The sequence below is a fragment of the Bison bison genome, unplaced genomic scaffold, assembly GCF_000754665.1.
Source record: "Bison bison bison isolate TAMUID 2011002044 unplaced genomic scaffold, Bison_UMD1.0 scf7180017864266, whole genome shotgun sequence".
In the NCBI taxonomy this organism is placed as follows: Eukaryota; Metazoa; Chordata; class Mammalia; order Artiodactyla; family Bovidae; genus Bison; species Bison bison.
This window is the reverse complement of record NW_011494838.1, coordinates 2,482,772-2,500,192: the sequence shown is the minus strand read 5'-3', so window position 1 is coordinate 2,500,192 and position 17,421 is coordinate 2,482,772. Positions and strand designations below refer to the sequence as shown.

The window sequence follows — 17,421 nt, the reverse complement described above, 5'->3', positions numbered from 1 at the left end:
TTCAATTTTATTAAGAAATAAGCCTTAATTTCCTTGTTTTACAAATTAAGCTGAGTTACTTACAGTAGAATTTATAATGACAAAATTTGGAAACAAATGACCAATTTAAAAACCATAGTTTAACATTTAATGGCATGCAAAAATACTGATAAAAGAAGAGTGAAAAAAATAGATAAAAACTAAGCATTGAATGTCGTCTTAATCTGCTTTAAAATATGTGCGTGTGGGGCCCCCTGGCAGTCAGTGACTAAGCCTCGCCTCCCAGTGCAGAGGCTGCACGTTTGGTCCTGGTCGGGGAGCTAAGGTGCCTCACAGCTGAAAAACCAAAACATAAACTAGAAGCAATGTTGCAGCAAATTCAATAAAGACTTTAAAAATGGTCCACATCAAAAAAAACTTAAAAAAAAGAAGGCTGTTGAAGTTTCAAGTGAACTGAAAGTCACTCAGTCGAGTCCGACTCTGCGACCCCATACACTGTGTAGCCTGCCAGTTTCCTCTGTTGATGGAACTCTCCAAGCAAGAATATTAGAGTGGGTTGCCATTCCCTTCTCCAGGGGATCTTCCTGACCCAGGGATTGAGCCTAGGTCTCCCACAATGCAGGCAGATTTTTTTACAGTCTGAGCCACCAAAATATTAAAAAATTAAAGTATGTGTGTGGGGTGTGTATATGCCCGCACATAAGCTTCTGGAAGGAAATTATCAAAGTGCTATTGCAGTAGTGATCATCTTTGGATGGTAGGATAATGATGGGTTTTAATTTTTTTCTTTTATACTTTTTTCAAAATTTCTGTAATGAACAAATATTCTTATAATCAGAAAAATAGTTAATATTTAGAAATCTATATTTCAAAGGACAAAAGAATTGATATGTAAATTTCAGCTGATACAGTTTGAAGTTTTTGTTTGATTTAAATTCTTTTAGGTAGGGTAAGTTCTTTGAGAACTAGATCTTTTTTGAATATGTGTTTAAATTTTTCCAGCAAATTAATGTTTAGCAGTACTTTTAAAGGATTTTTTTCGTTCAAAATACAATTAATTAGTTCCATTAATTCAGCACAACAAATATGTGTTTTATTACCTATTTTTATATCAGCCAATAGCATTATTTTCTGTTTATTTTGTAAATGTTTCCGCATTCAATTAATAGCCTGGACCATGCTTTGTTTCTCTTAGAACTTAAGAATATTCTGGACATGTTGCAACTTGAAAACAATGAGCTGCAAGCTTTGAAGCTACAGCATGAGCAAAAGATGTCTGAGTTAGAGAAGACTCAGGTTGACGTGCTGGAGGTAATACACAAGGGCCTTTTACTGGGAGCAAACCACGCGGTCTCCATTTGTACAGCTGAGTCCTCTTTTCTCTTCTTTAGGAGAAACTGGAGTTGGAGAATTTGCAGCAGACAGCCCTGCGACAGAAAGGGGAGATGGAGTGGCAGAAGCAGGTCTTAGAGAGGGACAAGCGCGAGACTGAGCGGGTAACTGCTGAGGCCCGAGCGTCGCGGCTGTGTGTTGAATCTTTGTGCAAACAAAAGGAAGATCTCGAGGAGAAATGTGACAGCTGGGAGAGGAAGCTGGCACAGACCAAACGGTGAGAGCAGGAGCAAATAAGCTTGCAAGGCCCCTTCTGGAAGGCTAAAGCATTATAAACACACTATTTTAAAAATTGGAAAAGACAAAAAAAAATACAAAATACACCACAAACTCAATATCACAGTACAATTCACCAGTAGCATTTTGGGATGAATTTTCCTTTTAGGCTTTTTTTCCCTCCCTTAAAGCACTTTTTTTTAATAACTTGTGATTTAAGTAAAATAATGTATGCTTGGAATATGTAAGTCAGTAGAGAAATATACCTTGTTGTGGGTAGGAAGGCCCAGTATTAACCCATTGTTAAGATTCAGTTCTCCTCAGATTGATCTGTAGATTCAAAACAATCACAATTAAAATCCCAACAGACTTTTTAAATAGAAAGTGGCCATCTGATTCTGAAATTCATATTGAAATGCAGAGGACCTAGAATATAAAACTTTTTAGATATGACACCAAAGCACCTTTAACAAAGAATAAAAGTTCAGAGCTAACACTATGTGGTGTTAACACAGTAAACAACCGTGATGATCAAAACACTGTGGTGTTGGTGTAAAGACAGGTGGGTGCTGATACGTCACTTCAGTCGAGTCCGACTCTGTTCGACCCCATAGACGGCAGCCCACCAGGCTCCCCCGTCCCTGGGATTCTCCAGGCAAGAACACTGGAGTGGGTTGCCATTTCCTTCTCCAATGCATGAAAGTGAAAAGTGAAAATGAAGTCGCTTCAGTCGTGTCCGACTCTTAGTGACCCCATGGACTGCAGCCCACCAGGCGCCTCCGTCCATGGAATTTTCCAGGCAAGAGTACTGGAGTGGGGTGCCATTGCGTTCTCCAAAAGATATGTAGGTAGGTCAACACAATGGAACAGAAAGTCTGCAGGTGAACTCACAAATACATGTACAACTGATGCTGACAAAGATGCAAAACAGAGAAGAGATGGTTTTTCAAAATATGTTGCTAAAAGCACTGCAAAAAAATGAACTTTGTCTATACTCACACTAAGTATAAAAATTAACTCAAAATGGATCATTAACATAAATGTAAAACTTGTAAGAGAAAAAACATAGGTAAAAAAATCTTCGTGGCCTTGGAGTAGGCAAAAATTCCTTAGATAAGACACTGAAAGCATGATCCGTAAAAAAGTAAATTGATAAAATTGAACTTCATCAAAGTTTAAAATTTCTGTTTCTTGAGAATTCCCTGGTGATCCAGTGGTTAGGATTCCATGTTTTCACTGCCAAGAGGGCAAGTTCAGTCCCTTATTGTAGAAGTAAGATCCCACAGGCTGTACAGTGTGGCTGGAAGAAAAAAAACTTGTTTCTCAAAAGACACTTGTTGAGACAATAAGAAGACATCTCAGACTGGGAGAGAAATCTTTGCGACTGTGTGTCTGATGCAGGACTTGTACCCAGGATGTATGTACATGTATAACAAACTCTCAAAACTCAGTAATTAGAAAATGAAGAAACCAATTTTCAAATAGGCAAAAATTTGAACATTTTATTTAAGAAAATAGATAAATGGCAGATAAGCACATGAAAAGATGCTCAGTGTCATTAATAATTAAGGAAATGCAAATTAAAACCACAACTAAATATCATTACATCCCTATTAGAATAGATTAAACACTGACCATACCAAATTCTATCAAGGAACTTTCATACACAATTGGTGGGAGTATAAAATGTCAGACCACCACTTTGGAAAATAGTTTGGCAGTTAGACTTAAAAATGCAAACATACACCTACCAGAAGATCTAGCTTTCCCACACCTAGAGGTGCAAACGAGTAGTGTGTGTGTGTGTGCACGCACGAAAGCACGCTAAATTGCTTCAGTTGTGTCCCACTCTTCACGACCCTGTGGACTGTAGCCCACCAGGCTCCTCTGTCCATGGGATTCTCCGGACAAGAAGACTAGAGTGGGTTGCCATGCCCTCTTCCAGGGGATTTTCCCAACCCACGGATCAAACCCACGTCTCTTGTGTCTCCTGCGTTGGCAGGTGGGTTCTTTACCACTGGCGCTGCCTGGGAAGCCCAGAGGTTAAAGCCGACGTCCATACAAAACTGTGCACTGACGCTCATAGCAGCTTGACTCGCAGTGGCCATAAACTGGAAACACGCTAAGTGCCCATCAGCTGATGAATGGGTCGGCAGATTGTAGTGTATCCATACCATCGAATGGACTTTCAGGTGGCACAGTGGTATAGAACCCACCTACCAATGCAGGAGACACAGGTTCAATCCCTGGGTTGGAAAGATTACCTGGAGTAGGAAATGGCAATCCCCTCCAGTATTATGCCTGGAAGATTCCGTGGACAGAGGAGGCTCGCAGGCTGCAGTCCATGAGGTCACAAAGAGTTGGACATGACAGAACACACACACAGGCATACCATAGAATGGGCTTCCCTGGTGGCTCAATGTTTTGTAAAGAATCTGCCTGCCGATGCAGGAGACGTGGGTTTGATCTCCGGGTTGGGAAGATGCCCTGGAGAAGGAAAGGGCAGCCCACTCCAGTATCCTTGCTTAGGAAACCCATGGACAGAGGAGCCTGGCGGGCTACAGTCCCTGGGGTCACAAAAGAGTTGGACATGACTTAGGGACTGTACAGTAGCAACATGCCATAGAGTACTACAGGGCAATAAAAAGCAATGGGTATTAACAACACGCAACTCCGTGGGTGTGTCTCAAAGTGACTGCTCAGTGAGAGAAGCCAGACCAAAGCCAGTCCATAGTGTGTGATTCCTGTTCACGTAAAGGAACACATGCTCATACATACATTTTTTTTTTTTGACAAATCTTAAACAGAGAAGGCAGTGGCACCCCACTCCAGTACTCTTGCCTGGAAAATCCCATGGATGGAGGAGCCTGGTAGGCTGCAGTCCATGGGGTCACTAAGAGTCAGATACGACTGAGTGACTTCACTTTCACTTTTTACTTTCATGTATTGGAGAAGACAATGGCAACCCACTCCAGTGTTCTTGCCTGGAGAATCCCAGGGACGGGGGAGCCTGGTGGGCTGCCATCTATGGGGTCACAGAGAGTTGGACACGACTGAAGTGACTTAGCAGCTTAGCAGCATTATACATAAAATTGTGTTTTTTGCTTTTTCACTTACAGTTAAGTCCATTTTAATCACGTTTGGAATTATAAGTGCTATCCATGTTATCCCTGATTTTTATAAAACTTCAATTTTAGCAAGTCACTTTTTGAAATGACAAACATTTCCAAATGTTCTATTTGGAAAGCTGAAAATAAGGGGTTTTTTTGAGAATGAGTTGAAGAGCCTTACAGTTTGTTAATACTTATTAATGTTTGTTATTTTAGTAAATTATTAATATTATTAACTTATTAATGTCATCCAGACTCCACAGCTGTGCTGTGACACATAACACTACTTGTTAGTTGTCTGGTATTTGTGCTTGGACATTTTGTGTTTGATGGTCTCACTTGTATCGTAGGGTCTTAGCAGCCACAGAAGAGAATAGCAAAGCAAAGCAGTCAGACTTAGAAAAGTTGGAATTGGATATCAGAAAACTGGAACAGGAGCTAGACCAGCTAAACAGAAGCAAACTCTCCCTGCACAGAGACATCACGGCCATGCAGCAGCAGCTCCAAGGCAAGAGAGGGCGCGGCGGGGGGGGCGGCCGTCCTCCTTCTGCTGGGGTCTTTGTTTAATGGTTTGCTTTCTTATTACAGAAACAGAAGTGAGAAATTGTCCTAATATTAGGTATGGTGATGGTTGAACAACTCTGAATTTACCAAAAGCCATGAAATTGCATACTTTAAATGGGTGAAATGCATTATATGTGAATTATATCTCAGTAAAGCTGGCTTTTTTTTAAAAAAAAAAATGAATTCATATTCCTTAGAGAACAATTTTAAAAACATAGCAAAGTGACAAAAATTACTATTGACCACACTCTTCAGAGATAATTTCTACTAGCAATGTGGTAAATATCCTTCCAGATTTTTCCTTGAGGGGTGGTGTGTGTGTATAGATTTAAAAACAAAAATGGAAGTGACGTATTTATGACCAAATCTTTATGAATCTGCATGATTGTTTACTTATAAGTTACTAAGTAATTCCAGCCAACAGTATACTTGTTGAACACTTCCTGTGTACTGGGCATGATTGTAGATGTTTCATATGCATTTTATCGTTTAATTCTTATAACATTTTTATGAGGTAGAAACTATTGTTTCACCCATTTAAAGAAGCCAACGTAAGCCTAGTTTCCTTGGGACTTGCTTAAGCGAGAAGTGACTTGCTCGGTCTCACCCAGTTAGTAAGTGACAAAACCAGTACAGATAATAAAATTTATTTTCAAATTGTCTTCCTGAAACGTTGTACCAAATTTACATTTTTATCAGCAGTGTGGAAGGTACCTGTTTTTAAACCACACACCTCATCAACAGTAGGTATTGTGTGTGAGTTTTTTTTTATCATGAGGTTTTGAACATGTTAATCTTTTTTTTTTTTTAATATGTTAAGTCTTTAAAAAACATAAGGCTCCAAGCCCAGATCTGGCTTACGCATGTACCTCTCTCTTGGCCTTGAATAAGGTAGGGTGGCATAGTCACCTGTTATACCCTAACAGAAGGAAGTATAAATTCACTTTCAGTCTACATTTTTAAGGGGACTGATGGGAAACTGGAAAATGTATACATATGTATTTCTTAGTCTATGTAAATGTTATTTCTGTAGAAAAACGAGAAGCAGTAAACTCATTACAGGAGGAACTAGCTGATGTCCAAGACCATTTGAACCTAGCGAAACAGGTAAGCCTAACAGATGTCATCTTCCGGTAGTGCCCTGCAGGTGTGCAGACAGCTGCTTGAAGTAACAAATCAAAGAGGCTGGTTCCTTCTCATATGAGCAGGTCCTCTAGAGCCATTTATCTAACACAAATGTAATATATACAAAACCTTTGATGCAGAGCAGTAATTGTCTAGTTTATTTTAGCCCTAGAATTCTCCATTCAAACAGTGTTCTGCTCAAAGCTAGTAAGTCAGGGGTGTTGGCTAGAAGAGCCCCATAGTTGGTCAGCCGCCACTCTGAGGGCTTCAGGGACCAGACGGACCTCTCTTCCCCGTGGCACAAATGAGGCCTTGATGCTTCTCAGCGTCTTCCTGCAGTGATTCAGTGTTGTCCTGTGAGAGTACTGCTGTGAGCTGAGTTCCAAAGAACCTCAAGCAAGTTTTAGACCTTAGTTCTACTCTGTACGTTACGGGTTAGACATCTAAATTCTCTTCCTTCTACCTTGAAGATTCTGTTTCTAAGATGTATAAAGCTTATTCTGTCCTCTAAAAAGTCTTAACACGGGTTCTTATGAACATTTTCTATGTTACTAGAAATATGGTAACTTTTCCAAAAGTGTTTAATTAGGGTTCTTTGAAGAAGGAAGTATTTATTGTTTTGTGAATTTTTTAACCTGTATAAATATTTCAGATGGTAACAAAACCATGACTTTAGGCTCATTTTCAGTCCAAGTTAAGGCTTGTTCACAGCTTTTCTTAATCTTGGCAATCCTTTGAGGTGGGTGCTGTTTATTCCCACCTCAGTGACAAGATGGCTAAATTTCGGAGGAACTGAGTCTCTTGCTGAGGGTCTGCCATCTTAGGTACTAGGCAGAGGGATCAGTGGTCACACTGAGCTCCGGGCGCCTTCGCCTGTTTACTGCGATGATGGAGGCTGTGGAGCTCTCAGGCTGTGTCCGCCGGGCTCAGGCGGTGCGGCCGTGCCACTAGCCCGGTAGAGAGGGTGGCTCTGTCCCTGGCTGGAGCTTGTTCTTTGACCTGAAGGACCTGCTCCACACCACCAAGCGCCAGGATGTCCTGCTTGGCGAGCAGACCAGGCTGCAGGAGGACCTCCAGGAACGCAGAAAGAAGTTGGAAGTCTGCCAAAGAGAAGAGGCAACAAAGCGGCAGCACCTGCAAGCGCTTCAGACGGAGGTGGAGGCGAAGGAGGCCGAGCTGGCCCGGCAGGACACGGTACCGCACCCGCGGGCACGCAGGGGGGCGCTGCCGCGTGCGGAGCGCTCTTCCCCTGGGGTCTGAGGTGGAGGCAGACGAGACCGAGCTGGCCCAGCAGGAGACGGTACCGCACCCGCGCGGCAGGCAAGGGGGGCACTGCCACTCGGGGAGCGCTCTTCCCCTGGCGCGGCGCTGCTGAGAAGCTCCCGCTTGGGGTCTTGCTCACCCGAACCTGCCCTGTGTGACCTGAGGGGCATTTCACACCAACTCTCTGACTCCCTTGGTATTAATATTATGGACCATTAAGACTGTAGAACAGGCCCCATAAAGAACCGTGGTGGCCACGTGTTGGTTCCTGCATATCCCCTCCTCACATGCTAGCCAAATCATTTTCCATCCCCACCTGACCCCAGGAGAACTCCCTCTCTATCACCGTGGGCTGCTCGCTACTTTCTGTTTGAACTGGAATCTGACTAGTGCCCATGAAGATTCCTGCGGGACACAGTTAGTTGATGACTAACAGGTTGTTCTCTAATAAGACGTTTCAGAGACTTCAGAAAGAGAGAGAAAGTGAAGAAAAAAAGTTAGAAGCCAGTCGAGCGACCCTGCAGGAGCAGCAGCAGCAGCTGGAAAAGGAAATAGCAGACCAGAAGAACGCCCTGGACCAGGTGCTCAGCCAGGTGCTGGGGGCCGAGGAGCGCGCCAGGACTCTGCAGCAGGAGGAGAGATGGGGTGAGACCCTGGAGAAGACGCTGTCCCAGACCCGTATGTATCCCGGAGCGCTGCCAGGGGTGGGGCGCGGGGGGACCCGCTGACTGTCAAAGGAAGCGCGTAGAGGAGGCCCGGCCTCGGCCGTGGTCCAGGCAGGAGGGGCATGCGGGCCGCCCTCACTCGGTCCTCCGGGTCCCGCGAAAGCCGAGGAGGCGGGCCCAGAGGGAGCAGACTCTCTTTATGGAGATGGAATTCGATCTCGACACAGTCAGGTGTTTGTCCTTGACTGTGTCACTTTCTTTGAGAATGCTTTTTCAAGGAAGTGGAATATTAAGGCAAAGAAGTGCCACAAGGCGCCCTAAAGGCTTTCTATAGAAGTGCTTTAATTCCGAGCTTTGGAACAGTGATCCATTTCATGTCAACCTGTTACAAAAAGCAATATTAACAGTTCTGTGATACAGTTGTTGGCCATTCGGTCTGTTTATTCTTTTGAGCCATATATAAATGAACTTGACTCAAGGGCAAAAGATGGTTCTTACGTCAGTAAATGAATTTTTTTCCCTTAGACTTCAGGTTTTAATAATGCTCAGAAAATGTTGTTCTCCCCTGTGGAAACTTTGAGGACTTGGGTTTTGAAAGGATTATTACTCCTTTTTCCCTGAGAACTCTTGATTCAGACCCAACCCTTTTCATTTTGAAACAAACCTAAATATGCTGAGTCTGACCGTGCCAGAGGCGTGAGAAGTGATATCTGGGCAGGGTGTTGCTTTACACAGGTTGACTAGAAAAATCTGTGTTAAATATCACTGTTGTGTATGAGCATCGTTTATTGAGTGTACTCACCATGCACTGGGTGTCTGCATGCACAGTTCCCATTGAATACCAGGAAATGGGTTCCTCTATAGAAAATAAGACTCATGCCATTCCAGATCCTCTGTTCTTTTCCTGCACGGCCTCCCATGGAGGAAGAAATACTATGTACCTCCCTTTATTTAAAAGTAGGTTTATAAAAAAGCGTTCCAGGGACTTCCTTAGCTGTGCAGTGATCAAGACTCTGCACCTCCAGTGCAGGGGGCACAGGTTCAATCCCTGGTTGGGGAACTAAGATCCCACGTGCCTCATGGAGCAGCCAAAAATTTTAAAAGTGGAGGAAGGACTTGAATAGATGTTTAAATAAGCAAGTGAATAAATAAATAGCATCTCAGTAGTCTCCTCCGTGTTCCTTGCACCTCACAGAATTGGTGGTCTCCAGTCTCAAAGACTCAGAAAATGGTGGCCGCCTGTCACTTTGGAATCAGGTCCTTCAATAACAAACTACATCAAAAGGCACCCTTCTCTGAACCTTTTTCTGGGCCGCCGCTGTGGGTCAGGGGAGAGTTAGACAACTGGCTGGTGGAAGAAAGTGCCTGAGTGAGCGTCTCGTCCTTGTGCAGTCTGCCCTTAGCCAGCCCAGGGCCTCGGGCTAAACTGCCTGAAATGCTGTTTCAGAACAACAGCTCTCAGAACGGGACCAGCAGTTGTTGGAAAAGTCAGCTGAGCTGCTGGCTCTTCAGAAAGAGGCGGACTCGATGAGGGCAGACTTCAGCCTCTTGCGAAACCAGTTCTTGACGGAGAGGAAGAAAGCTGAGAAGCAGGTAGCCAGCCTCAGGGAAGCGCTCAAGACCCAGCGCAGCCAGCTGGAGAAGACCCTTCTCGTGAGTGCCCCCGCCCCGCCCTGGCGGCTTGTGCCCCCTGCCCCACCCCAGTGGCTTGTGCCATGACGCCTTCCATGTAGAGAAAATAAATGACCGGGCAACCCAGTCCCTAACCCAACTGTTGTTTTGGGTACATTTGTGCATAGTTTGTGCCTGAAGCTAATGGGAGATTTTGCCTGCGTCTGGGCTCAGCCCTAGCGGAGTTGGCTGTCTGGCTGGAACGCTGATCACAGGCTCAGACAGCACCCTCGGCGAGCCAGCCTCTGCGCACCTCTCCAGCGGGGGTGCAGGGGTTTGGGGGCGGGAGAGCTTCTGAAGAGCCTCTTCCCCAGCTGCAGTCTGTGCTCACAGGTTTTCTCATCATGCCCTTTTTGGTCAGCATCAGCTTTAATTAATCATTATCCTAAAACTAGGAGGTTCAATCTGTCATGCTCTTATCCCTGAGATGAATTGTGGGTGGTGGCACTCAGATGCCTCCAGACCAACAGGCAGCGACAGGTACTGTCCCAGAAGAGGATTTTCTAACCCCCTTTGGAGGGGTTCATGTCGCCCTGCAGTGTGAATGTGGCTTTGCATCCGGATGTATCTCCCAGAGGGCGATACCACGCACAGCCAGTGACGTGCAACAGGACTGTGACGGGAGTGGGCAGATGTCTAGGTTTTAACCCTCCCAGGAACCCTGTGATGGTGGCTGTTGTTCACGTCTCCCAGACAGGGGAGGGTCACCTGATCTGTGCTGACACGGCACACCCAGGGTTCAGGCTTTCTGCTCCAGCTCTGCCGCCGCTGCTGCAGGAGGCCGGCCGATCATCCCTGTATAGCTGGAGGCCAGACAGGAAACGAAGGCTCAGAGATGGCGAGTGCCAGGCAGCAGCGCGCACCTCCAGAGTCGTTCTCCTCCTCCCTTGCTAGGAGCAGAAGCAGGAGAACAGCTCCATGCAGAAGGAGATGGCGACTATCGAGCAGGTGGCGCAGGACAACCACGAGCGGGCCCGGCGCCTGATGCGGGAGCTCAGCCAGATGCAGCAGGAGTACGCGGAGCTCAAGAAGCAGGTGCGCCCGCAGCCCCGGGCGCGGGGCGCGTCTCAGCCGCGCTCGTGCAAGGAGCGCGGCTCTGTGAAAACTGTCAGACTAGTGATCAGATTGTTCTTCTAGTCTTGAAATTTAGAACTTTCCACAAGAAGAAAGTATTTGTTCAAGATACACTTTTAAAATGCCTCCAAGATACACTTTTGAAATGCGTTAAGTTCACCAAACTTGTTAGTTTTTGAAAGAAAAATGACACTTCTTCAGCATAAAATTTTATCAAGTCCCAAAGTGCTGTGTTGAAATACTAGATTTTATGCCAGAAACAAGTCTGTAAGAGACAAACTCCCAAGGAAACCTCTGATCGCCTGTTGTGTAGCCGGGCCGAGGAGAGGAGAACGGTTCGTCCTTGACAGAGGGTCTCACCCTAGACCCCGCCGTGTCCCTCAGCCCGTGTCAGGGGCTGGCCCACTCCAGAGCTGTCTCGTCAGGCTGCTCAGACCCCTCGAGTGACCCTGCTACACTCTGTCCTTTGGATGACCCCACGTGGCCATTTAGTCTCATCTGTTCCTATAACCACGCCCCCAACACACACACACACACACACGCGCACACACACACACACCCCTTTGGCTCAAGAAAAAATTACTTCTAAAGGCCCCCTGGCCTCTGTAAATTTGGGAGGGCAGTTAGCAGTGAGTATGACTGTGGTATCTTCACTGAGCTCTTTATGGACAGAGCCATATAGAGTGATCTCTCCCACACCACCAGATTCTTCATGTGTAAAATAAAAACATTCAAGCAGACCTTTTCTAAGCCCCTTTAAGTGCTAACATTTATAACCTAGACCACTTAAAACTTGTTTCAGTAAATGCCCCTTTTCTCCTTTGAGGACCGCTAAGGTGCCTCATATAAATTCTCACGTAGCTCTCACGTTGCAGGATACAGGAGGTTTAGAAGTTAGCTAGCTTGCCCTAACTCGCACTGGTAATGACTGTTGGAAGTGAGCCTGGAGCCCAGCGCTGCCCCGCTGCAGCGAGACGGACTGCAATAGTGTGGGCCATCTGCAAGCAGCGCTGCCCTGGGCTTCTTCGAACAGGCGTGGCTCCAGTTGGAAGGCCAGGAAATCCTTGACTCGGTAGCTTAGACATACTTGGGTAGCTGGAAAAATCACAAATTTTTACGGTTCTAATCATAATAAGTAACATTTGTAGGTCTTTCGGTGTATTATACCTGTATTTAAAATATTAAATCATTAAATAATAATGCTTCAGTTCTAGTACTTGGTGGTATTTGACTCTCACTTGCTCTGTAGATGGTAAACCAGAAAGACCTGGAAAGAAGACAAGTAGAAATCAGTGAAGCGATGAGGACACTTAAGTCTGAAGTGAAAGACGAGATCAGAGCCAGCCTGAAGAACCTCAACCAGTTTCTACCAGAGCTGCCAGCAGACCTGGAGGCCATTCTGGAAAGGAGCGAACACCTAGATGGAGGGCTGGAAAGCTTGAAGGAGAACTTCCCATTCGCCCTGAGTGAGAAGCCATCACCTTTTGAAGAGAAACTACATTTTTCTCGCGTTCACATAATGGTAAGGGCTTGTTTATCCTGCTGTTCCCTGGACTTCCTAAAATGGCCCTTTGGTCCCCACCGCCCCAGATGAGTTCTGACATGGACTGGAGGGTGGGAGGAGGGAAAGGCGGGCTGGTTGTGACGGTGCTGTTCACTCTCTGATGGCTCCCTTTTCCTCTGAAAAGGATGAGCACTGGCGTGGAGAAGCGCTCCGGGAGAAGCTGCGGCACCGTGAGGACCGACTCAAGGTGGCCCTTTTAAAAGAAAAAAAAGTATAAGATGCTTGGCCTGTTGAGAGCGGGGAAAGTGCTCTGTCGCAGCCGTCACAACAGATTTATAGGTTACATGTTCAAAGCTCAGAGAGGTTGGCATCACAGTTAGTCAGCACCAAGGTCAGGGTTCAGACCCACGAGCTCTGGTGCTCAGCGCAGGGTTCCTAACCCTGGGTAACGCTGTTTTGCCTCAGTTGAAACTGACAGGACCTGCAGACAGAAAATACAGATGCGCTGATCAAAACACAGCTCACAGGCCAGTGATCGGGGGAGGGATTGGGGAAACCAGAAAAGTAGGCTTGGGTGTCAAATGAGAAGCTGTTTGGCTCAGGATATGTTGAGCTTGAAGGCTTCATGAGACACAGGGAAGGGTGTCTGTCTGTAGGCAGCTGAAAATAGGTGTCTAGGATTTAGTTGTAAGTTCAGTTCAGTTCACTCGCTCAGTCGTCCGACTCTTTGCAACCCCATGCACCGCAGCACACCAGGCCTCCCTGTCCATCACCAGCTCCTGGAGTCCACCCAAACCCATGTCCATCGAGTCAGTGATCCCATCCAACCATCTCATCCTCTGTCGTCCTCTTCTCCTCCTGCCCTCAATCTTTCCCAGCATCAGGGTCTTTTCAAATGACTCCACTCTCTGCATCAGGTGGCCAAAGTATTGGAGTTTCAGCTTCAACATCAGTCCCTCCAATGAACACCCAGGACTGATCTCCTTTAGGATGGACTGGTTGGATCTCCTTGCAGTCCAAGGGACTCTCAAGAGTCTTCTCCAACACCATAGTTCAAAAGCATCAATTCTTCTGTACTCAGCTTTCTTTATAGTCCAACTCTCACATCCATACATGACTACTGGAAAAACCATAGCCTTGACTAGATAGACCTTTGTTGGCAAAATAATGGCTCTGCTTTTTAATATGCTGTCTAGGTTGGTCATAACTTTCCTTCCAAGGAGCAAGCGTCTTTTAATTTCATGGCTGCAATCACCATCCTCAGTGATTTTGGAGCCCAGAAAAATAAAGTCAGCCACTGTTTCCCCATCTATTTCCCATGAAGTGATGGGACCGGATGCCATGATCTTAATTTTCTGAATGTTGAGCTTTAAGCCAACTTTTTCACTCTCCACTTTCACTTTCATCAAGAGGCATTTTAGTTCTTCTTCACTTTCTGCCATAAGGGTGGTGTCATCTGCATATCTGAGGTTATTGATACTTCTCCCATCAATCTTGATTCCAGCTTGTGATTCCTCCAGCCCAGTGTTTCTCATGATGTACTCTGCATATAAGTTAAATAAGCAGGGTGACAATATACAGCCTTGACGTACTCCTTTTCCTATTTGGAACCAGTCTGTTGTTCCATGTCCAGTTCTAACTGTTGCTTCCTGACCTGCATACAAATTTCTCAAGAGGCAGGTCAGGTGGTCTGGTATTCCCATCTCTTTCAGAATTTTCCACAGTTTATTGTGATCCACATAGTCAAACGCTTTGGCATAGTCAATAAAGCAGAAATAGATGTTTTTTCTGGAACACTCTTGCTTTTTTGAGGATCCATCAGATGTTGGCAATTTGATCTCTGGTTCCTCTGCCTTTTCTAAAACCAGCTTGAACATCTGGAAGTTCAGTGGTTCATGTATTGCTGAAGCCTGGCTTGGAGAATTTTAAGCATTACTTTACTAGCGTGTGAGATGAGTGCAATTGTGGGGTAGTTTGAGCATTCTTTGGCATTGCCTTTCTTTAGGATTGGAATGAAAACTGACCTTTTCCAGTCCTGTGGCCACTGCTGAGTTTTCCACATTTGCTGGCATATTGAGTGCAGCACTTTCACAGCATCATCTTTCAGGATTTGAAATAGCTCAACTGGAATCCCATCACCTCCACTAGCTTTGTTCGTAGTGATGCTTCCTGAGGCCTGACTTAAAATGTAGGAGTGAAGAGTATAGTGGAGAGCTGGGAATGAGTGAGGCGGTTAGAACCAGAGAGGACAGCGTGCATCGCTGGGGAGCAGCCACTCGCCTCGAGGGCTGAGAGGGAGCCACGTGCAGTCCCGAGTGAGAGAAGGCGCTTTACATCAGATAGCCTCTGGCCACACGTGGCTGTTTAAATGGAAATTCACTGTCATTAAACCAGGTTAAAAATTCAGTTACCACATTTCACGTGCTTGGCAGCCACACGATTAGTGGTTACCATAGAAGGCAGCAGATGTAGAACATGGAACATTCCTGTCGTCACAGAGCGTTCTGTGGGACAGTGCTTGCTGGCAGCGTTAATTAGAGGATCATTTCAGAGGTGCCGTGGGGAAGCCAGGAAGCAGTGTGGGGTTGAGGATTCCAAGCACTGGGAGACACTGACGATAGCAGTGTAAACCCATCGTCTGAGTCTGAGCAGGCGTCCAGCGAGGAGGGTGCAGAAACCCCGCGTGTTGTGACAGTGGAGCGCACAGGCTGAGTTTAAGGTGCGGTGACGACACACGGAAGAGCCGTCTGGCACCTGCCCGCCTGCTCCGCCTTTTTAACTTTTGAAGACAAGGGTTTTCAGCAGCCACTTCTGTGTTCTGACAGATTTGCCTTTCAAATGTTAAACGTGAGGAAGCTACTCAGTACTAGTTCTGGCACATTCCCCCTGTAAAGCCCTAAGTCCTCCCGTAACGCTTCCAGGCCCAGCTCCGACACTGTATGTCCAAGCAGGCAGAGGTGTTAAGCAAAGGGAAGCGGCAGACCGAGGGCACGTTACACAGCCTGAGGAGGCAGGTCGACGCCTTAGGGGAGCTGGTCACCAGCACGTCTGTGGAGTCCACGTCGTCAGCCACTCTGTCTCAGCTTGAATCTTCCCTTGCAGAGGACTCCCATCTTGGACCAAGTCAGGTAGGAGGAGGCTCTTCACAAGTGGTCTGGCTTGTACATGGAAAGTCCCTGAAAGCTTTGAGGCCCACAGCCTAGAGTTAGACTCAGAAGGACACGAAAAAGTGAAAAGTGAAAGTCGCTCAGTCCTGTGCAACTCTGTGGTGCTGTTGACCACACAGTCCATGGTTTTTCTCCAGGCCAGAATACTGGAGTAGGTAACTGTTCCTTTCTCCAGGGGATCTTCCCAACCAAGGGACTGAAGCCAGGTCTCCCACATTGCAGGCGGATTCTTTACCAGCTCAGCCACCAAGGAAGCCCAAGAATACTGGAGTGGGTAGCCTATCCTTTCTCCAGCAGATCTTCCTAACCCAGGAATCAAACCGGGGTCCTGCATTGCAGGCAGATTCTTTACCAGCTGAGCTACTAGGGAAGCCCAAAGGGCATGAGTTTCCCCAAGATTTGAAGGTGGAAGGACACGACTGTCACCTTCAAATCTCAGGGAAACTTGTCTTAGGGAAGACTCGCAAAAGTTGTCATGGTCCCTGGGAAACTGGAATCAACTGGTTGGTAGTAAATGCGTAAAGAGGACAAGCTGCTGATTTAGGAAATCAACTAGGAAACAGGGACATAGTTAACTCTCCCATGAAGGCTCTCCACTTTGGATTTCCTTATTGTCTATTTGGTAAATACAACGAGTTTAGGGAATTCCCTGGTGGTCCAGTGGTTAAGGATTCTGTGTTTTCACCACCGAGGGCCCGGGTTCAGCCTCTCATTGGGGAGCTAAAATCCCATAAGCCATGTGGCACAGTAAAAAATAGAAGAGTTTGGACCTCTGAAGCCAACTTGTGTCCCAGTTTAGTCTGTCCACTTGGGAAAGGTGACTGTGCCAATTGTTAGTCCTAAGCGAAGTTTGAACTCTTAATTCAGAGTCTATAAAAAAAAAAAGCACAACACAAGATTTCACAGGTTTTCTGTGTGAGACCTAGATGAGGTTAGTAATTATTTAGGAGGAACGTAAAATATATTCATGGAGTCCCTAAATAGTAAGACAATATTCCTGTCAGACAAATAGCTACCATTTTGCATGCCTAGTGTGTGGGTGTGGTGGCTCAGCGGTACAGAATCTGCCTGCGATGTGGGTTCAATCCCCGGGTTGGGAAGATTCCCTGGAGGAAAGCATGGCAACCCAGTCCAGTATTCTTGCCTGGAGAGTCCCACGGACAGGCGCCTGGGCAGGCTGCAGTGCGTACGGCCGCAGTCAGACGAAGTGCCTCTGCACGCCTGTGTGTGCACCAGACTCTACGTGTACTGCCTCACTTACTCCTGGGAACTAGCATTCATCCTTCTATATGAAGAAACTGTAGAAAACAAGAAATGTCAAGGTCACAGCGAAACACAAAACCAGGATTTAGAGGCTGATCTCTCTCTACCACAGAGCAGTGTATTGTCTGTGAGCCCAAGAACATCCAAGGCCCGTCTGCATCTTTAATAGACCATAGCCTGCTCATTAGCAGCAGAGCCAAGATGTGAATATGATCACCTTAAATCTTCCACGGTAGGACCCAAGTCAGATACAGGCCAAAACCGTCATGGGCCTCAGGGCAGGAAGAAGGTCAGAGGCAGAGAGCTCTGTAGAGATGACTTTGGAGGTGAGCCCGGAAGAGCGGGAGACGGGTGCGCAGGGGTGTGGGCGCCCGCTGAATTCTTCAGCTCCAGTGGCAGCCGGAGACCTGAGGCGCCCCGGGTCCAGG

General features: G+C 46.3%; 1 protein-coding gene across 1 annotated transcript in view; it reads left to right on the top strand.

The window, feature by feature from the left end:
- Positions 1-17,421, top strand: part of CNTRL (centriolin) — an 87,197-nt gene that overhangs the window by 68,755 nt on the left and 1,021 nt on the right. Inside the window, exons 32-42 of the mRNA XM_010848414.1 lie at positions 1,175-1,290; positions 1,371-1,588; positions 5,048-5,205; positions 6,295-6,368; positions 7,392-7,580; positions 8,102-8,327; positions 9,762-9,967; positions 10,880-11,020; positions 12,309-12,581; positions 12,748-12,810; positions 15,485-15,691. Of these exons, the coding sequence (XP_010846716.1) occupies positions 1,175-1,290; positions 1,371-1,588; positions 5,048-5,205; positions 6,295-6,368; positions 7,392-7,580; positions 8,102-8,327; positions 9,762-9,967; positions 10,880-11,020; positions 12,309-12,581; positions 12,748-12,810; positions 15,485-15,691 (1,871 nt within the window). The remainder of the gene's footprint in view (positions 1-1,174; positions 1,291-1,370; positions 1,589-5,047; positions 5,206-6,294; positions 6,369-7,391; positions 7,581-8,101; positions 8,328-9,761; positions 9,968-10,879; positions 11,021-12,308; positions 12,582-12,747; positions 12,811-15,484; positions 15,692-17,421) is intronic.